At 44.2% G+C, this 26,512-nt stretch overlaps 1 protein-coding gene across 3 annotated transcripts in view; it reads right to left on the bottom strand.

Moving 5' to 3' along the window:
- SF3B1 (splicing factor 3b subunit 1) overlaps window positions 1-25,383 on the bottom strand; it is a 315,589-nt gene extending 290,206 nt beyond the window's left edge. For 2 of the 3 annotated variants that reach the window (XM_068244953.1, XM_068244952.1), the window contains exon 1: window positions 25,260-25,372. In XM_068244953.1, the coding sequence (XP_068101054.1) occupies window positions 25,260-25,287 (28 nt within the window). In that variant the 5' untranslated portion in view covers window positions 25,288-25,372. Of the gene's footprint in view, window positions 1-25,259 lie in introns of all 3 variants that reach the window. The other variant, XM_068244955.1, reaches the window with a different exon arrangement.
- Window positions 25,384-26,512: the final 1,129 nt, after the last annotated feature.

Genomic DNA, 26,512 nt, shown 5'->3' with positions numbered 1-26,512 from the left:
TATAACCTTCAGTCTGATCCGAATACTCCCCAACCCACACCTAATATCTAATCTCTTACACAAAATTAAATTGCTCACTATATCTACTTCACAACTCACCTCCTTAAACTCCCCAATAACACTCCAAGAAGTTCTCAAGGTCATCTCTAATTTAAAACTAAAGCTCCTGGCCCAGACAGATACACAAATTAATATTACAAATTATTTTGTAAGATCCCAGCCCCGAAACTAACCACCTTTTTAACGATTTCATAGATTATGGTTAAATCCCTATGAAATTCTCACAAGACATAACCGTGATCCCTAAGCCAGGTAAAAGATACCACCATACCCTCAAACTTCCATCCAATCTCGCTATTAAAATGGTGACTTGAAAATGTACTCTAAAATATTAGCAAACCGATTATACCACATTCTACCTGACTTGATCAACCAAGATCAGGTGGGCTTTACTAAGGGCCGCCAAGCCTCAGACGGCACTAAAAGGGTCATTAATACAGTCCACTACCTGGATACCTGACGAAGGACTTCCGTGCTCCTAGCCTTGGAGGCGGAGAAGGCCTTTGACAGGGTCCATTGGGGTTTTCTTTAAGCATTTCTATACAAAACTGGTCTAAAAGACAAATATAAATGAACGCTATTATGTCTCTTTACCAAAACACCCTCAGCACGGGTTACTGTATCAGGCTTTCTCTCAAGACAATTCCTTATTACCAACGGAACTCGTCAAGGGTGTCCTTTATCCCCCCTAATCTTCATAATGGTGATGGAGACGTTGGCTGAATCAATCAGAAATAACCCACAGGTTCAGATACCACCAAAAACTCCCAAATTAAAATATATAAGTAATCAGCTTATTCGCCAACGACGTGCTACTGTCACTGACAAATTCACTCATCTTTAAAACAAACTTAGGAAACCCTACAATCCTTTTAAGCGGCATTATTATACAAAGTCAATGAAACCAAATCACTACTTCTAGGTATTCATATTTCTGAGAAATTGAAACATCAAATCTCAGCTAGCCTCCCCTTCCCATGGGCTCCCTCCTTTATCCCTTACCTGGGTATTAAAATCACACACACACACACACACACACACACACACACACACACACACACACACACACACACACACACACACACACACACACACACACACACACACACACACTATTTGCAACAAACTTTACTCCCTTACTAAAAACCATAAAAGGGGAGCTTACTCATCTTGCACAATTTGAATTCTCAATTTCAGGTAAAATTGCAGCTTTTAAAAATGGTCACCTTACCAAAGATCCTCTATTTTAGAACGCTACAAATCCCAATTCCTACTAAATTTTTCAAAGACCTAAGAGCCATTATACTACAATATATAAGGAAAAGAAGAAGAGTGTCCTTTACTACACTTTCTTTCCCAAAAAGAGAAGGTTTTGACCTCCCAAATCCTTACCACTACTATCTTTCCTCCATATTGGATATGTCCAAGTATTGGTGGATTACACCATCCCCAAAAAATGGGGTCAATATGGAGGCTATGATGTCCCCTAACCCTCTAAACGACAGTTTAATCTTGCTAAACTTACCAATACCACCTACTAACCACCCTACAATCTCTACTACCATTAAAGCTTGGAAAGAAGTTCTGAAACAAACCTTCAGCTTCGGAAATGACCAAACCCCATATTCCTTTATCTGTAATCTCATCCATCACTCCCTACATTCATCTCAAACCCTGGGTCACTTCAGGGATCACACACAGACAGACAATCTCCTACAAGATGACAATTTAATCCTGTTAACCTCACTTCAACAAAAATTCCACCTAAAACATAGTGCTGGGAATACACGTTTCGTTTTTGCCTTCGTTTTAGCCTTCGATTCGTTCGGTAAACGAATCGAGTGTTGAAAACGTATGTGAAAATAGTCATAATCTCATAGTTTCGATTAATAGACCCCAAAAACGAACGACTAGTGATCGAACATGTTTGATATCTCTCTTTATCCATCTAATCGAGCCATTGGTAGGCTTGATGGCTGTTCAGATCGATTATATATTCGTTTATGCCGTCCGTCCCTGTACTACGTTTCGTTTCTTTGCAGCCTTCGATCATTGGAAAAACGAAACCATCAGAATCGAAAAAAAAAAAACAAAAAAACACTAAACCGTGGGTGGTGATATTAACCGTACGGTCAATTATTTTGGGATCGAAAAGGACAAAAGGCACAATCGAAACGAAGGTTTGAACGAAGGCAGAAACGAAACGTGTATTCCCAGCATAATTCTCTATACCTACATACGTATAGCCCACCTTCATAAAAGCTCTCCATTAATTGCACAAAGCCTGCCTATGGCATTATGGAACAATTTTAAAACTCATCAAAAGGAGGCATCAATGTGATATGAACAAATTTCCATATCCTCCCCCCAACGTTAAAAACCATATATAAAAAAAAAAAAAAAAAAAAGCCTTCGACCTCAATACAAATTCCAAGTGCATTAACCACCTAGAAACATCTCAAAAGATCTTATGTAAATGGTACATAACACCTAGAATTCTATCCACAATCTCCAATGAAAATAGCCCTCTATGGCTATTATTCATAAAGCATTCCCGCATGCAGAAATGCTAAAAAGAGCTGACTTTACGAGCACATAGCAAAATGTGTATTCATAAAGGCTGTTTCCGCATGAAAAGCTGACATTCTCGAGCAGAGCGATAAATCACCGCCTTGTGCGGTGACTATCGTAACAAAATGTTAATTCATAAAGATTAACGCAAGCAGTATGAGGACGGGAAATACCGCTCCCTTGGATGTGGCGATAACCATGTTAAAAAAAAAACAACTATCACCTAGCCCTTGTAATACACGGAAGTGGCAGCTAAGGCTTATTTCTTTACTTTAATTGTTCTATTATATCAGAGTGTCAGCATCCCATTAAGAAAAATAGCTCAAGTTCATGGGGTAAGACATCTCTGGGAAGAACAGTGCAGAGTAATTTATCTGCAGCCTCCCCCACACACCACAGCTTGTTCTGAAGCACGGGACCATCGTGGTTTGGTTCAGTATGTTGGGATAGTATGAGGAGTGAGAGACCAATGCTCTCACTCCTACTCTGGCAGGCAAATAGTTACCGGAGCGAGAGTCTCTCGCTCCCCTCGCTCCAGATGTAATCTGCCGCACATAGGCTGCACAGCACAGTGACACGAAGGGTGAATTGGAACATAAATATATTTCACCTCCAGTGGTAGTTTTCCAAGCTGTGCTCGCTATGACGCTGCCCAGTCCAGGCGAATGCACAGAAGCTCACATCAGAGGGAGCCCGCTTCTCCTTTGACAATTTGCATGCCTAAATAGGAATGAGCGTACTTGTTCCCAATGCCATCCTACTGCGGCGGTCACGTGTGTGGTGATATATTGGGGTGCTGATGATGTTAGGGAATAAAGGAACAGATTTCTGTCTACTATAAGCTAGTCTGGCTCTTGAAGGTGCCACCTGGCTCCAGGAAACGGTTAATGGGAGCCTGTGTGTACATGTAAATTCTGTATGTAAATGTACATTACCTCTGCCCTCATTGTCCAGCAGGGGAAGAGGTGTCTACTGCTAATTAGCTGCCAATTGAGAAAGAATAGGCTGGTCACTACAGTGTAAGATTGCAATTGTGCGTGGCGTTCCCGTATTCGGCCTAAGCGCAAAGCTGACCCGAATACGAAAACGCGGATTGCATGAGCACTCGACCGCAGAGTGGACGTTTCTAGCAACAGCTAGTGGTGGCAGTAAGGAGCGTTTGAGGGGTCCCAGCCTTGTCTGTAGCTTGAATAAGGCTGTTTCCCGCTTGATCTGGTCAAACCCACAATCGGGAACCATATACGCAGGCGTGCCGCGGGCCGATTCTTGACAACGTGATTGAAAACACGCTGTGCTGTGGTGGAGGCTGGAAATAGCTTAGTCTACACCAGGGGTCTCAAACTCAATTTACCTGGGGGCCGCTGGAGGCAAAGTCAGGATGAGGCTGGGCCGCATAAGGGATTTCACGTGTTCCCTGCCGCAAAACGAGGGCTGCAGAGCCCCCAAATCGCCTGGGGGGCAATCCGCCAGCATTTCCTGGAAGGGGCAGAGCTTTCAGCTTTTCAGCTTTGCCCCTCCTGACGTCAATTGCGGTGGATCGCCGCCTCTGCTCGCCCCTCTCACTCTTCCTTCACAGAGAGGGGCGGGGAGAGGCGGCGATTGACGTCAGGAGGGGCAGAGCTAGAGCTGGAAGCTCTGCCCCTCAGCGCAGTCGTGGATGTTTGCCCGGGGGGATTTGGGGGCTCTGCAGCCCTCGTTAGCGGCGGGGATGCGGCGGATTACTTGGGAGCACTGAAGCGAACTATAAGGTAAAATAGGCAAAAATAGTTTGCTTCCGTGTCTCTTTTGCTTTTGCCGGCGCGGGCCACAGAATATTGTATCGAGGGCCGCAAATGGCCCGCGAGTTTGAGACCCTGGTCTACACTGTTCTTCCCAGAGCGGCTTACCCTGTCATAATAGACTGTTCCTAAAGCCGTCGCCGTCAGTAACTTTTTAGAATGCTGACTTTCAGGTACAGTTTGAAAACTACACATTTTACACAGATATAGTTATCAGAGTCATTTATTAAAATTGTTGCCTCATTCATTCATGGTGCTTGCACATAATTGATTAGTTTGATAGTATTCCTTTAAGTTAATGGAGACACAGACCTCCCAGGCAGCTGCAGTAGAGCGAAACACGGAGAAATGCATCAACTCCTGTGTTTCCGCAAACCTACCGCCTGCATAGTGCCAGCCTAGTTCGAGAAATCTCTGCACTGCTATCGCACCTGTACCCTTTTTTATGAATGACCACACAGAAGTGTAAAATACCGAAATGTTTTCCCGCACTGATTTGCATTACCGACCACACTTTTATGATAGCCTATGTTGGAGAAACTGTAACCAACATGGTACATTCCTACACATTTTATGGGATTGGCCAATCTGACCATTTTGGCTTCTAATTAGAGCTATCATAGCCATCATTACACAGAACTACTTCACACTTACACCAACTTTCAATATTATTACTATTGACAAACTTTCTCTCCACCATAGATTCATTATCAGCCATATAATGTGCTGCATGTCAACTACCGTCTTTCCCAGATAATAAGACAGTGTCTTATATTAATTTTTGCTCTAAAAGATGTGCTAGGGCTTATTTTCAGGGGATGTCATATTTTTATTAGGAAGTGTCTCACCAGAACATTTCCTGTTCTTTTGTATTGTGATGTTCATGGATTTGAAAGTATGCTACTGTACTGATCAGGCACCTGCCCTGTCTTCCCTGCACACAGCTAATAACCTTGCTGTTTGCTGAGATGACAGGATCAGTGCCTGATTGGCACTGCACCACACTGGCCTCAATTACTGGCTGCTTCTTTCTCCTCTTTAGCTTCCGCTAGGGCTTATTTTCGGGGTAGGGTTTAGATTTCAAGCATGCTCAAAATTGCAACCAGGGCTGTGGAGTCGGAGAGTCGGGCAATTTTGGGTGCCTGGAGTCGGGAAAAAAAATGCACCGACTCCGAATGAATTTGTAACTGTAATTAAAATAGAAAATATGATAAAATGTTCTATTTCTCAGATAATAGTCATTAAAAATAATGTATATATACAGTAATAGCTGTGCTTAGTCCACAAAAATGAAATAAACCAATCAAAATTAGTTACTTGTGCTGCTTCAATAAAGCAGTCCCCGTATTTTTAAGGTCAGATATACATATCTGATTGTGACTGTATATATGATGTGTACACAGGAATCTCTTATATATACTAAACATCTATGCTGTAAGAATAAAGCCTGATGTGTAGCCGTGTCACTAATAGAGATGGTCAACGAGATGGAAAGAATTCTGCATTGATGCTGATTTATGCAAATATATGCACTCCCTTTGCTGATGAAATCAAATAATTTGATATGTTAAAATTTGAGACGGATGAAAAGTTTTATACATACCTGGGGCTTCCTCCAGCCCCCTTCAGGCTAATCAGCCCCTCGCTGTCCTCCACCACCCGGATCTTCTGATATGAGTCCTGGTAATTCAGCCAGTCAGCGCTGTCCGGCCGCAAGCCGCTCCCACAGCCAGGAACATTCTGCACCTGCGCAGTAGTGCTGCACAGGTGTAGTATGCTCCTGGCGGCAGAGTGTGTGCATGCGCACTACGCCCGACTGGCTCAAGTACCTGGACTCATAGCAGAAGATCCAAGTAGTGGAGGAGGACAACGAGGGACTGATTATCCTGAAGGCGGCTGGAGGAAGCCCCAGGTATGTATAAAACTATTATTTCACCTGTCTCAGGTTTACTTTTGTTACACAGTAGTACTATACTCTACATATGCACTCCCCACAGAGCTGCAGGGAATCCACTGAGAATGCTGTGCACATTGAACACAGAGGTGTTGTCTTTTACAATCTCCTCATTCCCCTGCAGAGTACCTGCACATCATTCTTACATGTACCCACACTTACATTGCCTAGGGTCTGATAGAGGTTCTTTGTTCCGGTTTGTACCTATCACAAATACTCTTACCAAGGACTAGTTTTAGTCTAAAGGGAATAAATATAGTAGTCTACATATCCTTCTCACTTCAGTTGTCTTGTAAAATTCCTAAGCGTTGGCAGTTAAGAGACGAATTTCATGTTACATACTTTTAATCAACAAAATTGTAATATGCAAATTAGAGGAGTCGGAGTTGAGGAGTCGGAGTCGGTGGAATGCTAAACTGAGGAGTCGGAGGATTTTTGGACCGACTCCACAGCCCTGATTGCAACTAGGGCTTATTTTCAGGGAAAGAGGATAATACTCTCAAATTGGAACTCCGTGGATACTCCTACCCTATCCCAACTAACTCAATTAACTAATTACAACCTCACGATGGAAAATCTCCTTAGAAACACCAACCCTCCCTCTAAGCACAACTTTGACAAAGACAATCTTGCAACTCTTCATTTAATAATACATTTTCCTCGGTTCTAATGCTAACGTCATCTATCCCTATACATCGTAAACACTGACTAAACTAAACTCCCCCTCACCTTATTCCCCTCTGATTCGACAGGCCCAGACAGGGATACGAGTTCCTGGACGTAAATATGTTTGCAGGTACTCTGTCCCCCTTTACATGAAAACTGAAAACTTATTAGTTCCTTGTTTTGGTTTTGACCAGCTAGTCTAGTTATCACTTAAATTGTAGTACATCTACAAACTGTTCATTCTGTTTGGCCTTAAAGAGACTCCGTAACAAAAATTGCATCCTGTTTTTTATCATCCTACAAGTTCCAAAAGCTATTCTAATGTGTTCTGGCTTACTGCAGCACGTTCTACTATCACCATCTCTGTAATAAATCAACTTATCTCTCTCTTGTCAGACTTGTCAGGCCTGTGTCTGGAAGGCTGCCAAGTTCTTCAGTGTTGTAGTTCTGCTATGAACTCCCCCATCCAGGCCCCTCTCTGCACACTGCCTGTGTGATATTTAGATTAGTGCAGCTTCTCTCTGTTCTATTATCTTTTACAAGCTGGATAAATCCTCCTCTGAGCTGGCTGGGCTTTCACATACTGATGAATTACATATGGGCAGAGCTGTCTGCACTCTGCAGGAAGAAATAGCCTGACACTTCAGTGGAAGATAGCTGCAGGGGGAAAGAAACACACAAATGATCTCTTGAGATTCAAAAGGAATGCTGTATACAGCCTGCTTGTGTATGGATGTATTTTCTATGTGTGGACATACTGTACATCAACCTAATTCCTGTTTTGGTGGCCATTTTGTTTGTTTATAAACAAACTTTTAAAACTGTTTTTAACCACTTTTAATGCGGCGGGGAGCAGCGAAATTGTGACAGAGGGTAATAGGAGATGTCCCCTAACGCACTGGTATGTTTACTTTTGTGCGATTTTAACAATACAGATTCTCTTTAATGGCCCCGTTTCTCAACTCAACTGTATAACTCCTTATCGTATCGCAACTTTGATAAATTGTTAATGGTTTTACAACCCATAGAAGTGTTGTTCACAAGTGTTTACAAACATCTCAATGAAAACTATTGAAAGGCATGTACAAACCACCCGTTCACCTTTTCTGCGTCGTGCAAAGACATGGTGGTTGGAACCAAAAATTTCAAATTTGGACTCATCAGATCAAAGCACAGATTTCCACTGGTCTAATGTCCATTCCTTGGGTTCTTTAGCCCAAACAAGTCTCTTTTGCTTGTTGCCTGTCCTTCGTGGTTTCCTAGCAGATATTCTACCATGAAGGCCTGATTCACACAGTCTCCTCTTAAAGAGAACCCGAGGTGGGTTTGAAGAATATTATCTGCATACAGAGGCTGGATCTACCTATACAGCCCAGCCTCTGTTGCTATCCCAAACCCCCCTAAGGTCCCCCTGCACTCTGCAAACTCTCATTAATCACAGCCACGCTGCTGACAAACAGCTTGTTAGAGCTGGCTGTGTTTATCTCTATAGTGTCAGTCTGCTGCTCTCCCCGCCTCCTGCAGAACTCCAGTCCCCGCCTGCATCCCTTCCCTCCCTGCTGATTGGAGGGAAGGGACGGGGGCAGGGACCGGAGCTATGCAGGAGGCGGGGAGAGCAGCTGAGACTGACACTACAGATGTAAACACAGCCTCACAGCACGGCTGTGATTTATGAGGGATTGCAGAGTGCAGGGGGACCTTAGTGGGGTTTGGGATAGCAACAGAGGCTGGGCTGTATAGGCAGATCCAGCCTCTGTATGCAGATAACATTCTTTAAACACACCTCGGGTTCTCTTTAAGGCTGCATTTCCACTTGTGCGGTGCGAATCGCCGCTGTAAAAATTCGCATGCGGATGCGAAATTCGCATGCGGGTCCATGCGAATTTTCATGTGAAATTGCACGTGAATTCGCATGGATGACGATGCATGCGAATTTAACCATGGCAGTGCTGGTGTGCTTTTCCATTGTTTCTATGCGAATTCGCATAAAAATTTGCATGAAAATTTGCATACCCAAACCTCATGCGAATTTCCTATTAAATACATTGTATGCGATTGGCATAGCGGTATGCGAATTCTGATGGCTCTGCCATGCGAATTTTTTTCTGCACAGAAAAACGCAAAGGAATCCTGAAACAGTCCCATTCACTTGTATTGCTATGCGAATTTGCATGCGAAAAACGCATGCGAATTCGCGATAGTGGAAATGAGCCCTAACAGTTCTAGAGATGTGTCTGCTGCTAGAACTGTGTGGCATTGACCTGGTCTCTAATCTGAGCTGCTGTTAACCTGCGATTTGAGGCTGGTGACTCAGATGAATTTTTCCTCCGCAGCAGAGGTGACTCTGGGTCTTCCTTTCCTGGGACGGTCCCCGCATGTGAGCCAGTTTCTCTGTAGCGTTTGATGGTTTTTGAGACTGCACTTGGGGACACTTTCAAAGTTTTCCCAATTTATCGGACTGGCTGACCTTCATTTCTTAAAGCTATTTAAAACCCTGACATAATATGCAATAAAAACCATGTTTACCTACTTTTTATGTCATACGGTTATCATATTTGCATTTGTGCATAAGTATTATTCATTTAGAAGCTATTGGTTTCTAAAAGTACAGTTTTTTGCTTTGTGAGCTGATTGCATTTTATTAATAACTGGTTTTATTTGTTGCTGTTTTGCAGGGGAGAGAAGCTTTTAGGCCTGGTGCACACCAAAAACCGCTAGCAGATCCGCAAAATGCTAGCAGATTTTGAAACACTTTTTCTTATTTTTCTGCAGCGTTTCACCTAGCGTTTTGGTGTAGTAGATTTCATGTATTGTTACAGTAAAGCTGTTACTGAACAGCTACTGTAACAAAAACCGCCTGGCAAACCGCTCTAAAGTGCCGTTTTTCAGAGCGGTTTGCGGTTTTCCTATACTTAACATTGAGGCAGAAACGCCTCCGCAATCCAAAATCTGCAGCAGCCCAGGAGTATGCGTTTCTGCAAAATGCCTCCCGCTCTGGTGTGCACCAGCCCATTGAAATACATTACCCAAGCGGATCCGTACCCGCAAGCGGATCGCAAACCGCAGCCGAAACGCTCTGGTGTGCACTAGGCCTCAGTGGGTCTCCAGCAGCTCCTGCACAGTCAGAGAATGTGTCACATTCCTCACTTGTTATCTTGTGTTTACTTAAATGTATCATCGGAAAGTTCGGCTGCGACAACATTTCTCTGCACGGAACTTTCAAGCTTTGTGTGTAACCCTTCGAATGCTTGTCTAGTAAAACAAACAAAAAATGCTGGTTGCATATAATATGCTGTAAATAATGTTTCAGAGCAAAGTTGAAATGCAGGGTTATATTCCACTTTAAAGTAATGATGGCCACTAATTTTTCTTTACTTAGATGCTTTTTTCTTGCCATAATACAAATTCTACCAGTCTATTCAGTAGGACTATCAGCTGTGTATTCACCTGACTTCTCCCCAACGCAACTGATGGTCCCAACCCCATTTATAAGGCAAGAAATCCCACTTATTAAACCTGACAGGGCACACCTGTGAAGTGAAAACCATTTCAGGCGACTACCTCTTGAAGCTCATCAAGAGAATGCCCAGAGTGCGCAAAGCAGTAATCAAAGCAAATGGTGGCTACTTTAAAGAACCTAGAATGTGACATATTTTCAGTTGTTTCACACTTTTTGGTTATGTACTATACTTCCACATGTGTTAATTCATAGTTTGGATGCCTTCATTGTGAATCTACAATGTTCATAGTCCTGAAAATAAAGAACTCTGAATGAGAAGGTGTGTCCAAACTTTTGGTCTGATACACATACACATCTAGCTTCTAGCAGCAGACACATACATACAGTGGAGGAAATATTTGACCCCTCACTGATTTTGTAAGTTTGTCCAATGACAAAGAAATGAAGTCTCAGAACAGTATCATTTCAATGGTAGGTTTATTTTAACAGTGGCAGATAGCACATCAAAAGGAAAATTGAAAAAATAACCTTATATAAAAAGATAGCAACTGATTTGCATTTCATTGAGTGAAATAAGTTTTTGAACCCCTACCAACCATTAAGAGTTCTGGCTCCCACAGAGTGGTTAGACACTTCTACTCAATTAGTCACCCTCATTAAGGACACCTGTCTTAACTAGTCACCTGTATAAAAGACACCTGTCCACAGAATCAATCAAGCAGACTCCAAACTCTCCAACATGGGAAAGACCAAAGAGCTGTCCAAGGATGTCAGAGACAAAATTGTAGACCTGCACAAGTCTGGAATGGGCTACAAAACCATTAGCAAGAAGCTGGGAGAAAAGGTGACAACTGTTGGTGCAATTGTTCGAAAATGGAAGGAGCACAAAATGACCATCAATCGACCTCGCTCTGGGGCTCCACGTAAGATCTCACCTCGTGGGGCGTCAATGGTTCTGAGAAAGGTGAAAAAGCATCCTAGAACTACACGGGAGGAGTTAGTGAATGACCTCAAATTAGCAGGGACCACAGTCACCAAGAAAACCATTGGAAACACATTACACCGCAATGGATTAAAATCCTGCAGGGCTCGCAAGGTCCCCCTGCTCAAGAAGGCACATGTGCAGGCCCGTCTGAAGTTTGCCAATGAACACCTGAATGATTCTGTGAGTGACTGGGAGAAGGTGCTGTGGTCTGATGAGACCAAAATAGAGCTCTTTGGCATTAACTCAACTCGCTGTGTTTGGAGGAAGAAAAATGCTGCCTACGACCCCCAAAACACCGTCCCCACCGTCAAGCATGGGGGTGGAAACATTTTGCTTTGGGGGTGTTTTTCTGCTAAGGGCACAGGACAACTTAATCGCATTAACGGGAAAATGGACGGAGCCATGTATCGTGAAATCCTGAACGACAACCTCCTTCCCTCTGCCAGGTAAATGAAAATGGGTCATGGATGGGTGTTCCAGCACGACAATGACCCAAAACACACAGCAAAGGCAACAAAGGAGTGGCTCAAGAAGAAGCACATTAAGGTCATGGAGTGGCCTAGTCAGTCTCCGGAATTAAGGTCATGGAGTGGCCTAGTCAGTCTCCGGACCTTAATCCAATAGAAAACCTATGGAGGGAGCTCAAGCTCAGAGTTGCACAGAGACAGCCTCGAAACCTTAGGGATTTAAAGATGATCTGCAAAGAGGAGTGGACCAACATTCCTCCTAAAAGGTGTGCAAACTTGGTCATCAATTACAAGAAACGTTTGACCTCTGTGCTTGCAAACAAGGGTTTTTCCACTAAGTATTAAGTCTTTTATTGTTAGAGGGTTCAAAAACTTATTTCACTCAATGAAATGCAAATCAGTTGCTATCTTTTATTTAAGGTTATTTTTTCGATTTTCCTTTTGATGTGCTATCTGCCACTGTTAAAATAAACCTACCATTGAAATGATACTGTTCTGAGAGTAAACTGTGAATCAGGCTAGGAAACCACTGCTAAGGACAGGCAAGCAGAAGAGACTTGTTTGGGCTTAAGAACACAAGGAATGGACATTAGACTAGTGGAAATTGTGCTTTGGTCTGGAACCAAAGATCTCAAATTTGGACTCCTCAACCGTCGTGTCTTTGTGCGACGCAGAAAAGGTGAAAGGATGAACTCTACATGCCTGGTTCCCACCGTGAAGCATGGAGGAGGTGTGATGGTGTGGGAGTGCTTTGCTGGTGACACGGTTGGGGATTTATTCAAAATTGAAGGCATACTGAACCAGCATGGTGCTTGCAGCGGCATGCTTTTCCATCCGGTTTGCGTTTAGTTGGACTATCATTTATCTTTCAACAGGACAATGAACCCAAACACACCTCCAGGCTGTGTAAGGGCTATTTGACCAGGAAGGAGAGTGATGGGGTGCTGCGTCAGATGACCTGGCCTCCACAGTCACCAGACCTGAACCCAATCGAGATGGTTTGGGGTGAGCTGGACCACAGAGTGAAGGCAAAAGGGCCAACAAGTGCCAAGCATCTCTGGGAACTCCTTCAACACTGTTGGAAGACCATTTCAGGTGACTACCTCCTGAAGCTCATCAAGAGAATGCCAAGAGTGTGCAAACTGCAAAGCAGTACTCAAAGCAAAAGGTGGCTACTTTGAAGAACCTAGAATGACATTTTTCAGTTGTTTCACACTTTTTGGTTATGTACTATACTTCCACATGTGTTAATTCATAGTTTGGATGCCTTAAGTGTGAATCTACAATGTTCATAGTCATGAAAATAAAGAAAACCCTTTGAATGAAAAGGTGTGTCCAAACTTTTGGTCTGTACTATATATACATATAAGATAACATCTATGCTGTAAGAATAAAGCATGATGTGTAGCTGTGTCACTAATAGAGCTGGTCAATGAGACGGAAATAATTCTGCGTTGATGCTGGTTTATGTAAATGTATGCACTCCCTTTGCTCATGAAATTAAATAATTTGATATGTTAAAACTTGGTTTGGTGACTAAGAATTAAAGGGTACCTAAGACAGATGACTTTTTTTTTATACATACCTGGGGCTTCCTCCAGCACCCTTCAGGCTAATCCAGTCGCTGTCCTCCTCCTGGATCTTCTGCTATGAGTCCCAGTATTTCAGGCAGTCAGCGCAGTCCGGCCGTGTGCCGCTCCCACAGCCAGGAACATTCTGCACCTGTGCAACAGTGCTGCGCAGGTGTAGTACTCTCCCAGCGGTGGAGTGTGTGCATGCGCACTACACCCGACTGGCTCAGGTACCTGGACCCATAGCAGAAGATCCAGGTGGTGGAGGGCAGCGAGGGACTGATAAGCATGAAGGGGGCTGGATGAAGCCCCATATATGTATAAAACTTTACTAAGGTTTACTTTGTTACACAGTAGTACTAGACTCTACATGCATTCCCCACAGAGCTGCAGGGAATCCACTGAGAATGTTGTGCACATTGAACACAGAGGTGTTGTCTATCACCCATAAACCTAGTTCAGATTGTACATGAAGAATGTGTAATAGAGGAAGAATAACCTCATTCTCCTGCACATCACTCTTAACCACCCTGGCGTTAATGACGAGCCTGGCTTGTCCAGCAGAAACCTGCTGAAAGTGGTAATGACGAGCTAGGCTCGTCAATACTGCCAGGGAGATTTCATGTTTCTCTGCGCCGCCAGCTCCACTTTTCCCTCATCAGAGGGATTCCCCAGGATGGCTGGATGCCTGTCTGCACGCTGTGGGTAGCGATTTGTGTGACGTCACCAAGCCTCGTACTGTAACTACACAGACCGGGACTTCGGCAATGGAGGAGGAAGTGAGCCAACCGCCGCAGGAGAGAGCCTTCAGGTGAATAGATCCCACCTCAAGGTGCTTCAGACGGGGGGGGAATCGTATGGGAGGGAGAGGACACCCACAGCATGCCGCATAGAAGGGGGATCCCCCCAAAGTAGGGGATCCCCCACCTGGACATCCGCCCACATAGAAGGGGTATTCCCCTGCTTAGAAGGAGGATCCCCCACCTGGACATCCGCCTGCATAGAAGGGGGATACCCCCCCCCCCCCGCTTAGAAGGGGGATCCCCCACCCAGACATCCGCACGCATTCAAAGGGGAATTCCCCCCCCCCCCCTTAGAATGAGGAGCCCCCACCTGGCAAGGCCATCCGCACACAGAATGGGGATCCCCCACCCACAAACCTGGCTCCCTATACATCTGGCTCACTATACATCTGGCTCCCTGTATACCTGCCTATACATCTGGGTTTTATACTCACCATTGGCGTGCTGATCCCTCGTCGCAAACCTCTGATAGCTTCCCTAGTGCCTTCTTCCATGTCCCTTGGCAGATTTTTCTTCTCCCTCGGCAATGACATGTCCCACGCCGATCGGCATTGATGACACCAGGGTCACACAACATCTCAATGCAAACATTTTTTTTATGGAATTCAATACAATAACCTATATTGATTTCCATATATATATATATATAAAAAAAAAAAAAAAAAAAAAAAAAAAAAACACGATTACACACAAAAAAAAAAAAATTGAAAATTATTTGAAATTGAACCACTTTTTGCACAGAAATCCTGGGGAAATTGAACGCCAGGGTGGTTAAGGGGCCCATACACTTACCCAATTTTCTGGCCGATCGATCGTTTGCAAATCGGTTGGCCAATCGATGGATTTCCATCGAACTGGCAGGGTGGAAAATTTAGGTCGATCTGATGAGATTGCTAATCAGTTTGCATTGGCCTTAATGGAAATCTGATGGCAAAAAAATGCCATCAGATTGAATTTCAATAGATTTCAAACTGAAATCTATTGGAATTCTATCCTGGTAAAAAAATGTTCTAAAAACGCATCAGATAGATCATCAGATGCATTTCTTATCTATCTGCTGCCAATCTGACGAGTGTATGGGCACCTTTACATGTACCCACAGTCACATTGCCTAAGGCCTGATGTTCTTTGTTCCTGTCTTCTACAAGTACTCTTATCAAGGACTAGTTTTAGTCTATGACTAAAAGTATCAGAGAAAAACCATATAGGAGACCTCAAAGAAAGGCATATACACCAAGCAACAAAAGACAGAATATGTAATTAAATGAAATATCAAAACTTTTTATTGGTTATCAAAAAGATAAAAAACACACAAACGTATAAAATGGACCAAAAGCAAACAACCACACCACCGATACACTCACACCTGCACTCACTCACTGATACTCGACCATGAAACGTGCTACAGAAATACCCCCAGACTAGGAAAGTGACAAATAACTTAGTATTGCTGCAAACGTGAATTCCACAAGAGATTACAAAGTCTCTATAGAGCAAGAGAAGTTCCTGCATAATCAAAGTATCCATGCCAGGTATATTTAGCAGATAGAAAAGTTCCAATGCTTTAAGCAGGCAATTAATGCATATGAAGCAAATTCCAGAAAGAAGCAAACAGTGGGCAGCCAGCTCAAAAGCCCACAAGCACAGCAGAGTAGAGGGTTCTTCAAATCAAGGCGTTAGTGGATGGGCATGAGCTGAGAGTCCACCACTGATGAACAGGGAGCGACAGACACTGCATGCATTATAAGCAAAGTCCCATTCAAAGAGGTAGATAGATGCAGAAGGTAGCCAATAAGGCAGTCGCATACAGTACCAGATTCTGGTGTCTTGTCAGCTCAGTTGAATGCATCAAAGGATCGCATACGTCCCAAAACCATTCATATAGAGATATCCTCCAGCAGTAGTGGACACGCTCACAACAACTCCATTATAGAGACTGTAGTGCATAAGTTCAGCGTGGAGGTTAAACGAGCACGGCCAGGGAGAGGGAGCCAGTAAAAGATCTGACGGCTAGCCAAGTAACTGGTATTGTTTAGGAGGGAATAAATATGGAAGCCTTTATACTCCTCTCACTTCAGTTGTACTTTAAAATTCCTAAGTGTTGGCAGTTAAGAGATGCATTTCATGTTACATACTTTCAATCAACAAAATTGTAATATGCAAAATTAGAATCATCGGAGGATAAAAGTCGGAGTAAGCCTAACCTGAGGAGTCGGAGTTGTATTTTTGTACCGACTCCACAGCCCTGCACTGGCACACTATTTTGTCAGTTAGACTTTGCAACTGCTGTTCAGGAAATGCTTTAAACAATGAAAACCCAGAGAATCCACCATGAGGAGATGGACTGGACCAAAACCTGTCGGTTCTCTCAGATGTTAACTGCCTACTTTCACGACAGTGGTCCTTTAAGCCTGTTTACTCTGCAACTGTAACAGTCTTCCCTGACACAGGACCTGTAGGTGTCCCAACACATCTTTTTCTGACACATCCTATATAATTTTACTATACTGAAGGCAGTCATTTATATTAACAGCCTGCCTCTATGTGCATCCACTAACTGTGTACTTCTTGGCACTGTAAGAAAAGGCCATAATGGAGCCCAGTTTGCAGCTGGAAGGCCAGGCAGCACAAGCACTTACAGTTGCTGTACTTGATGAACGATTGTCTTTGCTTTTTAAAAAGGTTCACTGCGTCACTCTCAGCCAAGATCTCTAATCCACACATTTCTCAGCTTTTATTAACATTTGAGCAAAAAGTGTCCAGTCCAAAATTATCCATACCCTTTTCAATAATGAATAGAAAAGCCAACAGTAAAGTTGGCTATTACAGCAAACGCTTCCTATAATTACATAGTTACCTGGGTTAAATAAAAAAAATTAAAAAAGTCCATTGAGTTCAACCAGAAATCAAAGTACAACACCAGCCTGCTCCCTCACATACCCCTGTTGATCCAGAGGAAGGTGAAAAACCCTTACAAGGCATGGTCCAATTAGCCCCAAAAGGGAAAAAATTCCTTCCCGCCTCCAGATGGCAATCAGATAAAATCCCTGGAACGTCATTGGGCATTCCTAGTAATTATAGCCATGGATATCTTTCAACGCAAGGAAAGCATCTAAGCTCCCCTTTAAATGCAGGTATAGAATTTGCCATAACTACTTCCTGTGGCAATGCATTCCACATCTTAATCACTCTTAGGGCGCGATTCCACTTGTATCCAGCATCACAATAGATAGTGGAAATCTGAACTGACAGGTTTTGGTCTAGTCCCAGCTCTTCATGTGGGATTCTCAAGCATGGCCTTTACTTTTATTTTTATATATTAAGACACCCCTTGAAAAGAATTTATATAAAGATGCTGGCCAGCCTTCCTACTTGCTGCACGCTTTTTTTAGAAGTTGGATGGAGCAACTGCCATTCATTAAGGCCTGATCCAAACTATAAGCACTTTTCTGAGCACTTTGTGATTGATTAGCGCTTTTTAAAAATTTCTCCCACTTTCATTAAAATTGCTGTAAAGAAATAAAAAAAAAAATATTTCACAGCAATCGTGCGAGCAACAAATTGCAGCAATTTTTACTGCGATTTTAATGAAAATGAATGGGAGAAATTTTAAAAAAGCGTTCAGAAAGCGCTAATCACAAAGCGCTCAGAAAAGCGCTTATAGTGTGGATCCCACCTAAGTGCTTTTGAAAATAAAGAAAACCCTGAGAACTCTCCCATTAGGAGATGGGCTAGTCCAAAACCTGTTAGTTCTGTCAGATTTCTACTACCTACTGAAAGTGACAGCAAGATAAGAGAACAGTAAAGTAATGTATGGCTCATTTTAATCTGGGGGGGGGGGGGGGGGGGGGGGGGAATGTACTTATTGGTATGTTTTGCATGTATATTAAATTTTACAATTTTTGCAATAGTGGTCCTTTAAGGCAGGGCTGTGGAGTCAGAGGTTTCAATAAACTGAGGAGCCGGAATCGGATGATTTTTGAACCAAACCCATAGCCTTTGTAAAAATTAGACTAAGGAGTCGAAGTCAAAGCAATTTTGGGTAACTGGCAGGGCTGTGGAGTCGGAGTCAGAGTCGAGGAGTAATTTTGGGCACCCGGAGTCGGAGTCATTGATTTCATAAACTGAGGAGTCGGATGATTTTTGTACAAAATCCACAGCCCTGTTAAGTATTAGGCTAAGGAGTCGGAGCCATTTTGGGTACCCGGAGTCGTGTTTCATAAACTGAGGAGTCTGAGTTGGAAGATTTTTGTCCTGACTCCACAGCCCTGGTACCTGGAGTCAGTGGTTTTGGTATCGACTCCACAGCTGGCCATGCATGGAAGAGTGGTAGCTGAATGTGGAAGAGAAGGCTGCAAATGGGGAACACAACGTGGAAGAGGGGTGAATTTGTGAAAGGGTGGTGTAAATGAAAACAAAAGAGGTGCTGCTATACCACAGGACCCTTTAAGGCGCAAGATACACATGGTAGTAGGGGGATGCGCATGGAAGGGAGAGCTATTGAACTTTTCTTCCATGATAGTCACATCAACTGGACAATATACTCAAAATATACTCAAAAGAGTTATGTTTGTGATGTTCTCAATTGTTTCCCATCATTGCAGAACTAATTGGCATTTTACCACCCAGGTTGGAAAAATATCTAAAGCAGATCATACACTGGGTTTGATCACTTCGAATCCGCCAGTAATCTATTGCTCGTACATAGCCAATTGATTGACTTTCAACCTATTTTGTGCTGTTTATTGATGGAAAGTCTGATCGGACAGAAAAACTGTGACATGGGGCAGGACAGGAGTGGTGGGGAATCACTGGTCCATTACTTTGCCCTGCATCAAGCAGTATAGCCCCCTTAGGGACTAGGCGTTTTGCAGGGGGGGGTGCACGTGTGTGTGTGTGTGTGTGTGTGTGTGTGTGTGTGTGTGTGTGTGTGTGTGTGTGTGTGTGTGTGTGTGTGTGTGGCGGCAGATCCTCTCTTTTGCTGGCTGGGCAGTGCACCCCCATGGTGGCAGGTTTCCCCCCCATTTGCCAGCAGCCACTCACCTTCCAGGCTCCAGCGATGAGCCACAGTAGCCCCCCTCTTCTCCGGCGGCCATCTCTTCTCCTAATGCTGCTCATTTCCGGGTCACGGCTAGATGACATCATCAAGCCGGGACCCGGAACTGAGCAGCATTAGGAGCAGAAATGCCGGCCAGAGAAGAGGGGGGGGGGGGGCGATCATCGCTGGAATGGCAGGGAGGTGAGTGGATCCTCTTCCCCCCCAAAGTGATAAGTACGATCCGCCGGCGATCGTAGTGATCACGTGATCAGCAGCCATACGCGATGGCTGCTGATCACTGAGGGGAGATGTCAGCTGTCATGTGACAGCTTAATCTCCACCTCCGGGTGCGCACGATCGCGTCGGGAGCTAAACAGCCAAAAGTGCGGTGTAGAATCTAATGCAGGCGGTCCGGAAAAGGTTAAAGGATACATCCAGGCATATTAAAACAAAACCCAATTACCTGGGTTTTCCTCCAGCCCCTGGCAGCCGTCATGTGCCCTTGCCACAGCTCCCAGTGTTCTCCGCTGTAGAAGCCGACCTCGCCAGGTCGGCTTCTTGTGCGTTTCACGTGGTTTGGCTGACGTCATCAGGTCTGTGCGGTACAATCCTGCAACGAAGGACACCGGGAGCCACAGGGGCTGCGGCGAGGGCACAGGATGGCTGCCAGGGGCTGGAGGAAGCTCCAGGTAAGTGCATTTTGTTTTTTAATCTGCCTGGACCTTCCCTTTAAGCTTCATAGATTTCTGCTGAAACCTATTAAAAATTCAGCTAGCCGTTATAGGAGTCTATATTCATTTGAATTCTAATTGCATAGTGTTTTATCTGCTAGGGCGGCATATATGGCTTTAAAAAGAAACTCCGACCAAAAATTGAACTTTATCCCTATCAGTAGCTGATACCCCCTTTTACATGAGAAATCTATTCCTTTTCACAAACAGACCATCAGGGGGTGCTGTATGGCTGATATTGTGGTGAAACCCCCCCTCTCCCCACAAGAAACCCCCCCCCCCCCCCCCCCCACACAAGAAAAGTTTGTACTTTTTTTCTGTCAGTTTCCAGTCTGGAGTCGGTACAAAAATCTTCCGACTCCAACTCCTCCTCCTCAGTTTATGAAATCACGACTCCGACTCCTTAGTCTAATACTTAACAGGGATGTGTATTTTGTACAAAAATCAGCCGACTCAGACTCCCGACTCCTCAGTTTATGAAATCAACGACTCCGGGTACCCAAAATTGCCCCGACTCCACAGCCCTGGCCTGTGAACCTTGTTGCATTGTGGAAAATAGCTGTTAGGGCCCTTTTCCGCTAGCAATGGCAATCACAAACGGCAGTGATTGCGATTTTTCATTAATTCTGTTATGAGATTGCGATTTTCATTAGCATTGCATTATCATTGTAAACAAAAAAAAAACAAACACAAAAAACCGCTCCAGAAAGCGATTGCCAAATCGAATCACTGTAGTGGAAAATACTTCTTGTGATTTCTATGATAAAGTAACAACCCTAGCAATTTAAAAATTACTAGCAATTTACGATTTAACAATCGCTCTAGTGGAAAAGGGCCCGCTGTTTCCAATTGCCAAAAACCATGCAACAGCTACCTTGCCTGCCAACACTAAAATGTTCACTGGAGTTCCTCTTTGAAGGACAACTATCAAGGGAAAAAAAAAAAAAAAAAAAATTAATGCTGTATCCCCCGGTCCGCAGCCCACTGCCGGTCCGTGGGGCGTTTGCAGCTGAGCCGTGAGTCTGTCCTCTTGCCCACCCCCATTGTTACCTTAGCTGGCAGCCGCTTCCTCTCTTATATTCCCCTCTCATGCATGTGTTATTTTGATTCACAGCAGTGCGCCCCGCGACTGCTGTGATGAGGCAGAAGCAGTTCCCCTGGTAACGGCGATACACATCGCCGCTACAGGAAGCCGATGGGCACTATACTAGCTATACTGGGGCACTACCTACCCATAATGGGCACCATACTAGCTAAACTGGGGCACTATACTACCCATACTGGGGTAACTAAACTCCCTATACTAGGGCAACTATGCTAGCTATGCCACTGCACCCCAGACCCCCCCGTAACCCGCTGCGCACGACTCTGTCCACTATCACACACCCCCATCCTCCACCTCCCCCCGGAGAAAAATTTGGTCGGAAAGCGGTCCCTGAGCCAGAAAAGGAGACACATTACCAGATGCATGTACTAGCCACATAACTTCTTTTTTCTCTATAGATTTTAAAAGCTCTTGCTAATGCAATGCTATAGGCGGCCATACACAGATTTGCAGCAGAATTTCTGTGATGCCTGTCAAGTCAAATCTGACAGGAATCTGATGTGTGCCACACACTAGAAACAGATTTTCAATAGATTTCAGAATGAAATCTATTGGAAATCTATCTAAATGCATTATTGGACCATTAGATCCAATGCAACTATGGGCCATGGATCTGCTGCCAGCAGATCAACCTAGATTTTCCATCCTGTCAGATAGATCAAAATGATTGAAATTGGCCACACATCAATTGATTTGATAGAATTGATTTCTGATCGATCAATCGATTCTATAGAATCTATCGATGGCTGAAATCAACCAGTGTATGGGCCCCTTATGCGGGACTTTCACAAAATCACATCACTCCAGTGAGAATAAATATATAGAGATAGATTTTTATATTCCAGCCCCCTCCAGGCTGATCGCTCCCTCGCCATCCTCCTGCACCACATGGATCCACCTCAACTCTCCCAGAAAGTCCACTGGTCTGGGGCAAACATGGATGTTCCCATCGCCAAATCGTTCTGCACCTTCACAGTACTACTGTGCCAACTGACCAATACTGTGCTTTAGGACTATCCAGTGCTAATCGCAGAGGATCCACACGGCAAAGGAGAACTCAGTCTGGAGGGGGCTAGAGGAAGTCCCAGGTATTTATGTCCCCCCCCCCCCATCTCAGGTACACTTTAAACAAAGTGGGGTTGGTCCGGCGAGGCCACATTAAGCAACTCTAAGTAATACAATAAGGGGGGGGGTTGGTTTTTTAAAAGGGGCTCTGCAGCTGTACCCATTTCCCCCCAGTAAATAAATGCTTGATTCCTTCTCGCAGCAAGGACAGTTTACGAACATGCCTTATGCTGCATACACACTTGAGATAAAAGTCTCTGGAAAAGGCAAGATCACAGACCAATTTTACCCCATTCCATGTAGTATGAGAGCCATACTCTACACAGTCTATTCTATGGAGCTGAACTCCACATCAGATAAAAATCTCTGCAAGATGCTGCACACAAAGATGCCCGTACACATTCAAAAGATCATTATCTACAAAAGATCTCTTCCTGCAATAGATCCATTCCTTCAAAATGCATTCACAGTCTATGAGATCTGCAGATCCTCATACACACCTTGTTTAACAGACTTCATCTGCATATCTGGCAATCATCTGCAGATCTGAAAATCCATCCTGGTGGATCTGATCTGCAGATGATTGCCTGCTAAACAAGGTGTGTATGATGATCTGCAGATCTCATAGACTATGAATGCATTTTGAAGGAATGGATCTATTGCAGGAAGAGATCTTTTGCAGATAATGATCTTTTGAATGTGTACGGGCATCTTTGTGCGCAGCATCTTGCAAAGATTTTATCTGATGGGGAGTGCAGCTCCATAGAATAGACTGTGTAGAGTATGGCTCTCATACTACATGGAATGGGGTAAGTGATCTTGCCTTTTCCAGAGACTTATCTCAAGTGTGTATGCAGCATTAGGAGGTCAGTTTGGCTATATTTATTTTTTACATGTTGCTTAGATACCTTCAAATTGATTGCCCACTGAAGTTTTGTACAGGCTTTAGAATGTGTATATATTTACACACTGATTTCAATAAAGATTTGCAATACTCATTCAATACAGAGGCAAGGCAGCAATATTAAAGTGGACCCAAATTAAAAATACAAGATTTCAGAAATAAAATCTATTTTCTAAATAATAATAAATAGCAGCCTTTTTTCAGCTGCATGATGACAAATATAAAATATTTTACATGTATTGGAGGAACTCCTCCCTTGCTTTCATATTGCCGGGACAGAATCCGGCAAACTGGTGGAGTAGGTGGTGTCCGGCAAAGGAGGAATTGCTAATGGCTGCCACCTGTATAACCCTAGTTATGCAAAGAGGAGGGTGAAAAGCATGCACTGAAATGCTCATAGGCTTGAAGGAGTGTTTATCTTTGTATGTGTCAGAGTGGTGCAACTAAATATTTTGAATGAAAAAAATGTTTGGTTTGGGTCCGCTTTAAAGTGAACCTAAAGTCAAATGAAAAAAACGAGATTTACTCACCTGGGGCTTCCCTCAGCCCCCTGCAGTTGATCCGTGCCCTCGCAGCCCTGCTCAGATACTCCTGCACCCGCCGGCGAACACTTCCGGTTTGGCTGTCACCGGCCGACAGGCATGGGAACGCGAGTGATTCTTCGCGTTTCCAGCCTGTATATCACCCCCTATGCTTCTATTGCGGCCAGGAGGTCGCAATAGCAGCATAGGGGGGCGATATACAGGCTGAGAACGCGAAGAATCACTCGCGTTCCCATGCCTGTCGGCCGGTGACGGCCAAACCGGAAGTGTTCGCCGGCGGGTGCAGGAGCATCTGAGCGGGGCTGCGAGGGCACCGATCGGCTGCAGGGGGCTGAGGGAAGCCCCAGGTGAGTAAATCTCGTCTTTTTCATTTGACTTTAGGTTCACTTTAAACTAATGGCAGAAAGCAGCAACAAGCTGTCTTTCACACAGAAACAAAGGACTACTGTAGGGTGGTAGGGGGAAAGAGTCAGTGTTGCCAACTCATCCCTTTAATTACTGACACATATGAATTATACAGGTTTTGTGGCTAGGTAGATGCAGTTAAGGCACTGATTATGTGCAAATAGCTCCAGAACCTGTATAACTTAGATGTGTCAGTAATTAAAGGGATGAGTTGGCAACACTGGAAAGAGTTGAACTTACCTGGCGCTTCTAACCGTCCCCCACAAACATCCTTTGCCCGCACAGCTATATTATTATATTTATATAGCACCAACATATTACGCAGCGCCTCCGATTCACTTCCAGAATGTGCGACTTTAAGTCGGAAACCACTGCGCCTTCGTGGCAATGTCCTCACTCCGGCTGGCGTCACCAGGAGAGTACTGCGCAGGCACAAACCATACTGGGCCTGCGCACTACACTACCAGTGACATCAGTGGGAGCAAGGACGCAGCACAGTGCTTTTTCCGACTTTAAAGTTGCAAACTCTGGAAGGGGGCCGGAGCATCGGTGACTGGCTGTGCGGGCACAGGATGTCTGTGGGGGACCGTTAAAAGCCCCAGGGGTAAGTTCAAATTTTTTTTCCCCCTACAAGACTCCTTTAAGTGCAAAGTTTACAGTAGTCACCAATTTTACAAAGAGACGAACAGACTGCAAAGATACCGCAGAATACAACTACCGTAGTATACAGTATGAATTGTTTTTAAACTCAAAGAATCTTCAGCAACGTAGGATAAAGAAAAAAAACACTCATGAACCAAAAAATGAAAACAGTCCCCTAAACAAATGTAAGCAGTAGCACGGCATAAACACACTGTTACGTGTGCTATCAACAGAGCACTACGAAAGCACGAGGTCCAGAAACGTCTCCCTGCATATCAAATTCGCAGCAGCGCAAAGCTCAACATAAATCGCATCAATCTCTGGCATTCAGAACCAAGATCCACCTAAATGGTTATGTACGTGAAAACTTCGACGCCATTACAATGCACAACAACGATCAAACGACGTAGGTCTTTCCACACGCGAGCAATCTGTTGTGAAGTGTGCCGATATAAATTAGACAGCAGTATAATAATGTTCCTGCATGCCATATTTTTACAATGTAAGCTTACCTTCATGCGTTTTAGCGATCTTCGCCATCTTTAAACAGCAGTCGTAGCCAAAAGCGTTGCTTCCGCTATAAAGTAAATAAAGCTGTGACTGCGCATGTACTTATCCAGCTTTGTAGGCGGAGAAACTGCAGGAAGGAAGTTCCTGTCGGAACTCGGAAGTAAAGCGTTATTGGACTGAGAAAAACGTCCTCTCTGCTGTACACAACGGCATAATAACTCCACTAAAAAAACAAAGAGAAATGCACCCTATATGTATTTAGTTCAGTCTGTCTAATTCCCCCTAATTTGTGTCTAATCACAAGTTGTAATTTGATCTCTCCCGTGTCACAGGACTGCCATGGCAGAGAATGTAGATAAGCCAATAAAGCATGGGATGTTAACAATATGTCTGCTTCCATGAATCACTTAGTAGAAACAGTTCAGATTTATTTTAGGATTTGTATCAGCTGTAACAAATAAATATTTTCCTTCTATCATGTGCTAGAGTTGATAGAACTCAGAACTTCCTCTCTGCTCTAAAATATGCACCCAGGACACATATGCACAGAAGATCATTACTGGCCAGGATAACGAGAGCAGTGTTCTCCCCAGAATTTTTTTTTCGGTACTTGTGTATTATCCCGTCTAGCAGAACGGGCTCGGCAGTTAGACAGGCTGGAAAAGTGTGCAGACTGTGCTTCTTGAGCAGCTGATTCACCACAGATCAGCTGCCCCTTTCCACACAGCTTTCCTCACTGCGCTGTGTTGGCTTTTCCGTCAGACCGCAGAACAATAGAGAGCAATAATGAAAGAGGCATGAAGCCTTCCAGCCTGGAGGAGGGGAATTACAAGTGATTCTAGCGGCATACCAACTCTGCCTAATCACATTACAGGGAAGAGGACTTGCTGAGCACCAGCACAAGGTGATCCACGTCACACCCCCTGCTATGTACAGCGCTGTGCCCTGCAGCAATCTGCCCGCTATCATACAGCTTGTCTATAAAAGGGTCTCGCCCCTAATCACAGCCCACCAGGGAAGAGCTTACCTAAGCGGGGATCAGCGGCTGCTGTCTATGGAGCGGAGGTCACTGCATACAGTGTGCTGTACAGCCCCTCTACTTACATCTTACACAGACAAGTGCTGTGACTTCGGGGCGGCCTACAACACTGCGCAGTGAGGAAAGCTGAATGGAACGGAGCAGCTGATCTGTGGTGAATCATCTGCTCAAGAAGCACAGTGCACACTTTTCCAGCCTGTCTAACTGCCGAGCCCG

The sequence above is a fragment of the Hyperolius riggenbachi genome, chromosome 7 (genome assembly GCF_040937935.1).
Source record: "Hyperolius riggenbachi isolate aHypRig1 chromosome 7, aHypRig1.pri, whole genome shotgun sequence".
In the NCBI taxonomy this organism is placed as follows: domain Eukaryota; kingdom Metazoa; phylum Chordata; class Amphibia; order Anura; family Hyperoliidae; genus Hyperolius; species Hyperolius riggenbachi.
This window is presented reverse-complemented; position numbering and strand designations above follow the sequence as displayed.